General features: G+C 41.3%; 1 protein-coding gene across 2 annotated transcripts in view; it reads right to left on the bottom strand.

Annotated features, from left to right (window-relative positions):
• The window catches only part of srrm3 (serine/arginine repetitive matrix 3), a 99,450-nt gene that overhangs the window by 13,142 nt on the left and 74,162 nt on the right, over nt 1–12,146 (bottom strand). For both annotated transcript variants that reach the window (XM_069184307.1, XM_069184308.1), the window contains exons 6-10: nt 11,514–11,582; nt 8,075–8,110; nt 7,075–7,125; nt 6,123–6,230; nt 5,222–5,402 (exon numbers count right to left, since the gene is read on the bottom strand). In XM_069184307.1, the coding sequence (XP_069040408.1) occupies nt 5,222–5,402; nt 6,123–6,230; nt 7,075–7,125; nt 8,075–8,110; nt 11,514–11,582 (445 nt within the window). The remainder of the gene's footprint in view (nt 1–5,221; nt 5,403–6,122; nt 6,231–7,074; nt 7,126–8,074; nt 8,111–11,513; nt 11,583–12,146) is intronic.

The raw sequence follows: 12,146 nt of genomic DNA, 5'->3' as shown, positions 1-12,146 counted from the left end.
ATATACCATTCACAGAAGAACAGGAAAAATGCTAAACACACAGGTATGCATTCTACCAACTGAAAAGATGAAGAGGATTATTTGAGTTGGGAGAGGAGGAGGGGACTGGACTGGTATGAGTCGGAAAAAAAAGGAACAAAAAAATCAGTAAATGAAAATTGAAAAAAAAAACACTGAATGATTATTTTAAAAAATTAATAAAAACATTGAAGTCAAGCTAGGGTGCTTTCAACAGGCTCATCGGCATAGATATGTACGTGCGTAGGCAGACCAGTACCTACCTTTAATTTCAATCAGTGACAGGTATGCAATATTTCAAAAAATAAAAAGAATAAAAGAAAAAAAATCTCCACACTGGAGAGCAAAATGGGAAGAAGACAATGGCTCTTTAGTAATGTGCTATTGTCCTATGACTAAGAAAGTAAAGAAACCAACCCAACAAATAAAGCAAAGAAAAATAAATGATTTGCTCTCTTTGTGCTCAGACAAGTGCAGCCATGGTGTTAAAAAAAGGAGAAAGGAGAAGGGAAAAAAAGGTCTAGCTTTGAAATAACATTAAAGAAACAATGGACAGAAAGAACCGCAAGAGCATGCAGAACCCAGCTAATGACAGGGGTGGAGAAGAGCATGTCAGCCTGACAGAGAAGCCAAGAGGTGAGTCACATACAACAGGAGGAGGCAGTCAGTGCCACAACGGAGTACAGAACGCCAACCAGCCCATTTAAAAGGGAGCTCAGCCTAGTTTGAAGGATCTGTTTAAAAGGACCAACAGCTAGCAGACTCGATCAAGCTCAGGCCGGTGGGGAGACAGTTTCTACAAGCTGTCAAGCAGCTTCTGAGCTGTCCGCCCCAGTCCGACCACAAATCCAGCTTCTTTTCTTGCATTTGAGAGGTTAATTTTTTTAAATCTACACCAACTCCTTAGGCCCTGTCAGCCAGTGCTTGACTATATAACTTAGGCCTTCATCCTCCTGTAGACCCCCCAGCCTACATCAGGGCCTCAAAACATTCAAACCTTAAGGTACTGTATGGCAATCAAGGTATGGGGGGGTTTGCGATTAGCCAAATCATTCATTAGCTAAGCACTTCTCCAGACCCAACATTTATATTTGCTGCTAAATGCTATTTTGTTTTTTTTTAGCAGAGGTCAGAATTCTCCAAATGATTTCATATCTCAACCAGCAAAAGTGAAGGCATACTTTAAAAGCAAAAAAAGGCAGGACAGCTTTCAAGACTTGCCTAATAGCTTTACAGAATGTCATGTTAATTTGACTGGCAACCGCAGTATGTGTTTTTACCCGAAATTTGATATGTGATTTTCTCATCACGTCATTCGATAAGTGCTGTAAGGTTTTATTTTTGCTAAAAGATTTACTAGTAGACTAAAAGATCTGATTTTGATTAAAAGATTATTATTTAAGAAAAATATCAAGATTATTTTATAATATAAGATTCTGATATTTATTGGGGATATATTTATTCAGATATTCACAAGACAGCAGTAACTCTAATCTTGAAACACCTCCACATTGTGTCAGAGCGTCAATCTCACTCTCTAAATCCACAATTACAGACACACTGATGATCAGAAAGGACAAAAATGTTAAAGGGCTATCAGGATCTGACTTTTCCATCCATTCAATTGGAAGACTACATTTTAACTCCAACTTTAATTACTTCAGTGAGCCTGCGAAGGAAGATTAATTAATTAAGGGTAAAAATCTGGAACAAAAAATAGCAGCAGAATGGGATGGAATGGAACAACATTGATCACCCTGCTCCACTACAATTCCACTTGTGATTAATGAAGTGCAAAGCATTGTTTGGCACAGGTTTCATGTGCAATATAAAAAGAATGCATCAATTTAGTTGTCACGTAAGGTTAAATCTTTTTTTTTACTTTGAAGTGCAAAAATAAAGCACAGTTCTGTCAAGGGTAAGTTGCTCCCACTAACATTTTTCTTTTCTTTTTAGAGTCATCTTGTGTTATTGATGCCAGGTTTCTTTTAACCAGATGCAATTCAAGTGGCTCAAGTCCCTTTTAAATATTTTAGTCACAGATATTGCTGGGTATTTGGTTTTTACACTCTACTCATGTATGCAGTCTAAAGACAAAAATTCTAATGATAACTGTTAAAGAATGACAGGCAAACAAATAAATAAAGACTGATAAAGATTTAAAGAAAATAGGCCCCAGATAAATGTGTTAATGGCCATTATTAAGTTATGTAGCAGTGGAAAGATTGGATTGCGATGCACCTAATGATCCATATTGAACACACAGCTACAAACATTGTAAAACCAAGGTGCTGAAAATTGTGTGTATAGTAATGGCAACATTTGTTTGTCGATATTTTACCAACACCACGAGACAAGTGGACAGAAATATTACTGCCCCCTAGTGGACACATGCAGGTTAGAACCCAGAAGTGCGAAATGGGGTTCACAAGTGTACTTGACGATGGGTTTGGCTTTCATTTATCCAGCTAAGTAGGAAGCTATTACTGTGTAGCACAGATTTGTCATCTTACAGACATCGGTGTTTGAAGGAAATCTAGTACACATACCCATTAACCTACTTGTTCCAGTTCCAAAATATATGAGTGCTTTTTACATAAACAAGACAGAAAATAAGGGGGTATTTATTGATCATACAACTAAAAACCAATAGTAATCAAATAAATAATGAATGAAAAAGGAAAATAAAAAAACCCAATGACACTCCTTATAAACATGCACCTTGATGAAACTTGAAAAAAAAAACACTAGCGCATACTGCATTATATATCTTTTAAATGTTTCTTTTTGCAATTTTTGTTACTTGCATCCAAATAATCGATTTTGAATAAACAGTAGGCTGGCCCTTCTAAGTGTTGCAAAACACAAAAAAAGCAACAACACAGAAATCGAATACCTCAGTATTTTCATAGTTTTTATTCCCCCAAAATATATTAAACCAGCTTGAAACAGCTTGGAGAGCCACCTCTCGAGTCGACATACATTACAATACGATACCAGGGAGCTTAGTATTAAATTTCTCCACTTACTGTGAGCTGGGAAGTAGTTCCAGACATGTGACAATGAAGTAAAGAACATCACACGGTCAGCAGTTTGTTTATTAATGCTCAACAATTTAAACAAGAAGAAGCAGAAGACCCCCACGGCCTCTAAATATTCTTAGGGAAATGCTGTTCATGACCATAACAGGAGAGACCACTGTAGATGGTTTGCAGTGTAAGAGGGTACAGAACGGCAGAGAATTCCTATTGTCACCCGACTATAGGAAAACAGGATAATGATTGCAATTGGAATGGCCAACCACGTTAAGAAATATCAGGGACATCAAGTCTGCCAGTGGCAGAACACAGGAAAATGTGACACGCTGCAAACAAAGGGGTAACTCTGTATGAAAGGGGACACGCTGAGCTACAGCACCAGCCCCATTTGATGAGGTGTGCTGCCAATCTCCTCTGCTCTCAGAGCAGCAGTCCTGTGCAGGGGGGTTCCAGTTTGGGACTGCAGGGATGAAAAATCTGGAGCCCTCCCACTGCAACTCACCGTACAATCTTGGCATTGTGGGACAGATCACTGCCAGTCACTGGCTGGTGACCTCTCCCATCCCTGCCCATGATGCTTCCTGACTTTTGGACAGAGCACACACTGTCTTTGGGTTATTCTTGGTCCAACACTGATGGAACTTGACTTGACTCTTTCATGGCATAAGCTGCCAGATACAATGAACTTTCACTTCTCTCCCTAAAAGTTCTTTAAAAGAAGGTTCAATCTGCCAAAATGGCACTTCTTTCACCCTATGCTTGATGTGTCAAGGTAATGGATAGCATTAGGCACAGATGGATTCTTCGAATTATGTCAAACCCTGCCAAATCATGGACTATTTAAGGATTCTGTGCCATCCTCATCCTTCAACTGCAGTTAAATTTTTACACTGCCAGTTCCAGAATTACATGATGCCGACAATTTTCAGGGAATCTTTCACTGTATTCCATATTGTCCCCCTTTTCCCCATCATGGACTCCATGTGTGAGGTGAGGTTTGACCTGTTCTGTGTACAATGGTCACGCAAAAACAGAGCTGTCCAATCCAGATCTCGGAGAGCTGAGGTTTTTACAGATTTCTGATTCCAGCTCAGCTCCTAATGGACTAAATCAGCTAAATCATCATTGGCTTTAATTCAACCAATTAAACCACTTCTATCAGTTCTTCAGGTGCTACTGCTTTAAAAAGACCTAGAAAACACGTAGACACACCTGCCCTCCAACACTGGGCTCAGACAACTTACAGCTTCCTACTTTGCTAGACTGGTCTTTGTTTTGAGATACTGGTCCAAGTGTTTTTTTCTACGTGTCTTTTGTAGTTTCTCTTGTATTTTTTTGAAAGTATGTAACTGAAACTATAAACCAGTGTAATTTTGTGTTTTACCCAGTTTGTTCATATAGTTGAGTTTTTAAGATATTGCTCCAGTAGGTGTTAGTAAGCATCAGAAACATTTTGGGGTAATCACAAACGTATTGGGTGTAAACTTTTTACAGCAGTCCGAGATCTATTAATGTGCTCTAAGCCGACAGCACCGAAACTGGAAATCTCTGAGGAGTTTGCATAATCATCACGACTCTGAAGGGCTCTGCTCTATCGGAATATTTTAACTCAGGAGTTTTGATGTTGGTGTAGTTCAAAGAAAGGTTCAGATCAAATATTCATTAAAAAATCAGCTTGTGAAACTGATGAAGGGTAAGGGCAACACTAATGGAAGGACTCTTGAATGTGGTACAGTCCACCATCGCTCACGCATCTTCACTTAAAATAAAAACGGATTCTGAGCTGAGTGTTAAACGAGCTGCTTCTTCAAAACACGAAGCCGAGAATTCAATGGGAGGTGTCGAGTTAGCTTTTTTAGCTTTCAAAAAGTCAGGGAAATGATGTTCCTCATGCTCTGAGCAACGACTGGGCCACGTTTTGAGCTCCTTGCGCTTGATAGAGATCATTACCCTTGCTGAGTGTCTGTTGTTTCAGTGCTGCTCTAACACCAGCTCGAAAAGATAACGCGACAGTGAAGAAATGGAGACCAGACATAAGCTTCCACCCCAAAGCTGCCCGTAGGCTACCACCACAGAGTCCAGAGCCAGCAGAGTGGCCTGGAAAAATCAGGAAAAGAGAATGGAAGTCAAGAGTAAGGAAAAGATAAACAGAAGAGACTACGTACATCCTGCGATTTCTCTCCCGGTGGGTTGTTCGCCTCGCTGTCCTTGCCATTCTTGGTGCCATCGCGGTGCCCATTGTGCCACAAGGCGGAAGGACTGGCGTGTCCTGGCGAAGGAGACACACTGCGACTGGAGGGGGAGCAGCAGACCTTGTGCCCGTCCGCCCGGTGTTGACAGTTTGTCCTGCCGGAGACAAAGCAGTTGGAAGACTCCTCTCCTTCGCTTGTCTTTCACCTTTCTCTGAAAGCATGGCATTGCAGGTCATGAGACATCCCTCTCTTGAAACTGCTGGCCGCATCTTTCTTTAGGTTTTGTGGTGACATTTTCATGCAATTAAGCCTCCAAGAAGTGAGAATCATTTATTCTTCCTCGTCCGGAAATAAATGGAGAATTATTTAGCGGGCATTCACTCCCACACAGACTTGAGCTTTTCTCCAAATGTGAACAGAAGAGCCTATAGCAGCCAGCAGAGCGGATGTTACATCACAAGCACGTGTGCAGACATAATCCTAGAAAACTGTAAATCAGAGGCGTTCTTTCAGGATTGCTGATGTTCCCGTTTGCTTACTTTTATAGGTATCTGAATTGCACTATTCTCCTGGGCTAACAACATGCGCTGGGTTTTTTCAGCTCAGTGGATGGTCTACAACAGGAGTTAATACTGGTACAGAAAAGGCTCTCCTGGGGGAGTTTGGAAACGTTTGCCACAGAGACTTGTTATATTAAAACCACAAATGCCGAACTCCCACCATGGGTGAGATGCAAGACAAAAATGCTGCTGCTTATTTTGTTAAAGTTAAGGAAGGAGAACTTACCACCAGGTGGTGGGCTGAGGCCAACATACAAAACGCATCAATAAATGAGAAAACTGAAACGCGGCATCAAGAAGCCCAGAAGGCCTACCTGCTAGGAGACTTTAGCAAGCTGCCAGTTGAGGACAGAGACGCACTGCGAGAGCTGCAGCAGCTGCCTCTGTGGTAGGACCTCTGGCTGGGAGAGTCCAGGGGAGACCTGGAAACACAGAGAAGGCTCATTCACCACTGCAGCCTGCACACTGTACTGTGCCTGCTGCAGACACGCACACTGGCTCCGAGTTGGCACAGGCTGCTTCTTTGCAAAAGGGCAGTTGCCTCTGCAGGGGGGTAAAGAAAGAGCTGAACTGCACTTTTCCTCCTCCTGCTTTCTCCAAACAAGTATAAGCGCAGGGGCCCATGAATAATGAGTGAGGAGCTGGCGTTAGAGGTCGAAACAAGTGCTGACTTGCTCTCTTCAGCCACTGCAGGCAAAACATATGGCTTAGAAAAGGGGGGAAAGGGTGCTTCCTTTATTTAAAATTGTGCTTTTTAAGGTGTTTTTGAAGAACAACAGATACATTTTCATTTGAATTTTCTCCCCTTCTGTTGTGTTCTAACAAGGTCAGTGCAAAAGTGCTCACTGTGGAGTGCTGAGCTCCCTTTCATTAGCACTACATGTCCGCAGTATAAGACGTGCTTTGCTCCATTCAAGCTGACTGCACAGGAATGACTCTCTACCTCTGATTTATGTGTACAAACAACAGCATATTTTAAAATTAAAATGCAGTTCAAGGTTGTAGAAAAGGAGAAGTAAGATGTGGCAGTATATTTTAGAGATAAGCAAAGAAATAGGTATATTCTGCATCTTGCACAGTGTATTTCTTTTCATGTACATATTGAGCAGACTGCGATCTGAAATCAAGCAGATGGTTCGGAGTCCTGACCAAGCCTGCCTGCTCTCCAGCAAATTCATTAGCAAGAAGACCTGTCATCACTAGAGCCTGCACCTACACTGCGGCATACGGGATTTTAGCAGGCAGAGGACCTCAGGAAAAGCTTACCTCTTCCTTTGTTTGTTCTTGTCTTTGTGTTTGTTCTTCGGGCTCCCAGATCTGAGAAGTTTAAATATAAATTAGATGTTGTCTCTGAAACAAACGGTGCTTGACATCTTCACAGAGAAATTACAGCGAAGCACTCTTCCCCCGACACATCTCTAATTGGTGACTACAAGCTATAATCGTTCCTTGCTAAAACACGACTGAGTTTTATGGTATAAAGGTACATCCCTCTATAAAACATCTAGATAAAGAAGAAACAAAACTTTCTCTGCATAGAATATAGAAAGAGAATGTTATTAGTCGCAATATGTATTAATTGTATACATATTGAATCAAACAGTTATGGTATTACACTGACACAACATTAGTATTTTGACAAAAAAGCAAAACACTAATGTGTGTATATAGTGTAGATACACAACATTAAGTACATTATGTTAAATTTCCAGGGCTTTCACTGTGAAGAATAAACTAAATCACACCAGAGTTAAAAATGCATAGCCCCTTTTACAGTTAGTAAGCAACTTCTTAGAGCTATTCATCCTTTTTCTAAACCTCTTTATCCAGTACAGCATCTATACTGCCAGTTTAGCTGGGAATCTGGAGTTTATCCTGGCAAGCAATGGGCACAAGGAAGTATACACCCTAGATGGGATGCCAATCCATTGCAGGACAAAACACAGAGACACACAGACATGCACACACTCTCACCAGAAGTTTCCCAGAAGTCAATTTAAATACCAGTATGGTGGCATGAACAAATGGAGGACATACAAACTCCACCAAGATAATACCGCAGGAGTAAAACCCAGAGCTTTCTGAGGCAGCAGTGCTAACTACTGCACCACCATTCCTCCCCTCAGAGACCTCAATTTAAATAAAAAATGAAAATGATCTTAAATGTGCCATCAGTAAGAATGGTTGTGTGCAGGAAGATGGCAACACAATAAATCGGTGCTGGTCCAGGTCAAACTGCCAATGGAAGGTATCATCAGATACTCACCTGTACCTCCGTTTTTTTCTGGATCCAGAAGCAGACCTACAGCGAGAGTGAAAAAAACTGATCACACAATGCCATGCCTCTGTTCACACCCAGTACAACACAGCCACACACCTTCGTCATGCTAAAAAAAATTTAAACACCTGGTACAGTAATTGAGGCTGTGAGCAGTGGAAATACTTGTACATTTCCACCGTCCAGTTTTAAAGCATCTCCAGCTGACGTTTTTTAAACCTGTTAGCACTACAGGGGTAGGCGTCCATTGAAGAGAGAAAAACAAAGCCAGATGCGAAAGTGCTGATATAACTGGAACTGTACACGAATACTGGGTTATTGTCTTAGAAATCAGTCTTCACTCATTGTCATTAATATGTTAGCTGCCAGGAATCCCAACACTTCCTCAGCCTCCTCCACTGGGCAAGCTGACAATGCCAAGAAATCCATGGAGGCAGAGCCTGGAATCAAGACATTACATTCAGGAATCATAATCATACCTTCTAGTATTCCTGTTAATTTACAGGAAAAAAGAATCTAGGCAAACCTTTAAGGTCTTTATTAAACTTTTTCTCTCTCTCTCATTATCCACCTTTAAAACCCATCCATCTTCGAATCCATTAATAACCAGTACAGGATCGTGGGAGGAGCCTAACGACAAGTAGTGGGTGCGAGGCAGGATACCCCTTGGACAGGACGCCAGTCCATCGCAGGGCACAGACGGAACCACACAGCACACGCTCACACCAGGGCCAATTATACAAAAGCCAATTAACCTACAAGTATGTCCGTGGACTGTGAGAAGAAACCCTTGAGCACCTTGAGGAAACCCAGGAGAACATACAAACTCCACACTGATAGCACCCCAGGAACAGAACCCAGAGCCCCAGCACTGCGAGGGAGCCATGCTAACTAACCACTGTACCACTGTGTCGCCCCATCTTTGAAGAATGAGAAGGAGCTGCACCATCATCAATTACCCTCAAAGCCTGTGTGATGGTTTTTCTCATAACAAATGGGGCCTTGCTATGCTAAGTAACAAGCGAGTCAGAAGGGAGTTGCGAAAATTCAAATTGTAGTTAGCACATTTTATCCCGAGTGTGAGAAATTTTCTTAATCCTCTGATTTTTTTTGTCATCGACATACCAGTCTGGGGGTAAAAAGCATGTGTGCAATCCTACTAAGAGCAAAAAAAAAGACTTGAAATGGCATATCATCTTTATTTCTCTGGAGGGTGCTGTTTGTCTGTTTTAGGTATTTATATCATGGCACAGAACAAAGAAATCAAGAACAAGACCCTTTTTCAGATTTCAAACTGCAGTACCTCCTGCCACACCGAAGAGTTTGCTGGGATTATTAATTTTTTTCAAAGTGTGCAGCAGCTCCACTTCTTTTGTCTGTCCCCTTGGAGGGCTGTGTCTTTGCGTTACCTTTCTTCTGTGCCTTGTTCCCCTCCCTCACCCGTGTGTTACTCCTTCACAGACATCTGCAACGCAACATCTGCAGTGCCGCGCACCTTTCTCTCCGAAACTCCAGGAGGAAAAACAGAAAGAAGAGGCTCAGCGGTTTTGCTAGGATATCATTTTACAAGCCACCTGCTGGCCCAGTTATTGGAAGGAGTGGTATGTGTTCCCATTCCCCCTGGTATTTGGAAAGCGATGACGTCTTTGTAATTGCAAGCTGTTATTGCAATATCTCTCCCCACTTGCGGTGTGAGCATGCTAAGCCAACTTTACTGCCTTCTTCGCTCTTTTTGTACTTCATGAACCTGACACCCTAAATTCCACACATCCATCAATTTTTTCTGTTTCTTTCAATTCAGGATTGTGGGGGAGCCGGAGCCTGTCCCGACAGATAACGGGGCGCGTGGCAGGGTACACCCTGGATGGGACACCAGTCCTATACAGGACTCACACAGACACAAACACAGATACAAAAACACAAGCTCACACAAGTGCCAGTTTTCCCATAGGCCAATTAAGCCACCAGTATATCAATGAACTGTGGGAGGTAACCAGGGCACCCGGAGGAAGACCACATGAACACAGGGAGAACATACAAATTCCACGCAAACAGCACCCCAGGTCTGGAATTAAACCCTGCAATCTGAACTACTACACCACCATTCTGCCCTACCGTAAACTCACCAAAAAGGAGCTGCGCATGAACAAAACCTCATGAGACACTCCCCATTTTAGAGGTCGTTTTGGGTGGTAATGGACAAACTCCTTACAAATCCTGCACAAGGGCACAGAAATGGCCAGACACTCACCACAGACTAAAACAAGTCTAAGGACAAATTTAATTTTTGAAAGAAACCAACCCACTGAATATGTATGGATTTCTAAAAGGAATGTATTATTCAGGTAACAGATGTTCCAGTGTCACGGTTATTATAATGAACTCAGACGCCATGGAGGGAAATATGCCTTTCAGATAATTGGTGCCCCAAATCCTTTTAGTTCATTTTTTTAAAAGCCAAATTTAGCCCTTTATGTCCACGAAAGCTTTAGCTGATAAGTTCTTGCCAACCCTCTAGGAATACTAAAAGAACATTTTTTTTTGGAATAGCAGAATTTTCAGAACCTACTGTACATGGATATTTAAAACAAGGTGTGGGGTGACTTGCACAGTATTTTATTTTGAAGAAGGTTTTCAAACAGCAGCTTTCTTTGTTTTATTATTGATGTGAATTCAGTTTTTATATGATCTAAATGATGTATTTAGTGAGTAAGAGACACTGGGAGAAGGTCAGTGGCTGCAATAGCCCTGAGACAAGAGACTGCCCAGCTGTCTGCCTCTCATCAAATGAGCCCAGATCGGTCGACAGCCTGTCAGTTTTAAGGATTTGATTCGTCTATACTTTTACAAAGTCATATTTTACTTACATTAACACTAAATTAGAAAAAGGAAACAGAGCATTATTGTACAAAAATATAATATTTTGTATTAAGAGTTTAGCACCATATAGAAGCACTTCTTTATACATAAAGAGTTGTTGGGGTGTGGAACAAACTGCCCAGTCATATTGCTGAAGTACATTCCCTGGGATCTATTAGCAAGTAGCTATTATTGGATGATTATTGGATCAATACGCTATTGGTCACCAAATGAGCAACATGGACTGGGTGCCCTTTTATTCTTAATGTAATTTCTGTAGGTTTCCACAAAACTGTAAATGTCCTCACTAACACCTCTGATTTACTGTTCTGTCTTTGTCAGTTATTTCCCATCCCAAAGTCTGGCAGCAGATGGATTCTATATGTGTGTCAGGAGCACTTACCAATTCTGCTCTTAGACTTGAGCAGGAACGAGGCCAGATTTTATCCTCTCATCCATTATCTTTCCCATATTCTAAAAAAAACACATGCTGTGACAGTTTCCATTTCCTGTGCGCCCCTAATAATGCTGAAAAGATGAACTCCTGTCTGGCAGTTGGGATAAATACCTATCTCTTTTGTGTTTCTTCCCACTTTTCTTCTTCTTTTCTTTCCGGGGAGGAGAGGAGCTGTCAAAACTGGAAACAGACCAGAGACCAAATTTAGAACGAGCCTTTCCAGACACAGTTTGTTAAGAAATTTATACGACAGAATTACAAGTACCTTGAGAAAACAAGCCCAATACTATGAACATGTCCTACACTGAGCCCTGGGAAGGCTGTTAAATTGCTTGTTTTAAAACTTTTACCATGAAATGACATTACAAGGTCTTTCTCTATGAATTATATTGTTAGAGTATAAGGCCTTGTTCTGTTTTTCAGGAATTATTATGTAAAAAAGGTAAAGTCTATACCAGAGCCAGAATTCATCCTGGCTTCTGTAGTATTAAGTGCTGGTACTTCAGATAAATTATTTAAATCCTTGATGTTTTCACTTCTAGAGTCATTATGTGCTCATGACCTCTGTTTTAAGTACTGGGTAATGGCGGGGGGCATTCAATTTTACAATTTACAGACACATCAAATTGTTAATTCATCAATTATGTTTTTATACCCACCCGATTTGAAATAGCTGTATTTGCTGTATTTTGCTGTAGTTTTCATGTCACAGCTTGCAGCTACAAACCCCACAACCACACACAG

This window comes from Lepisosteus oculatus, chromosome 26 (genome assembly GCF_040954835.1).
Source record: "Lepisosteus oculatus isolate fLepOcu1 chromosome 26, fLepOcu1.hap2, whole genome shotgun sequence".
Classification (NCBI taxonomy): Eukaryota; Metazoa; Chordata; class Actinopteri; order Semionotiformes; family Lepisosteidae; genus Lepisosteus; species Lepisosteus oculatus.
The sequence above is the reverse complement of the archived record's forward strand: the minus strand, read 5'-3'. Positions and strand labels throughout refer to the sequence as shown.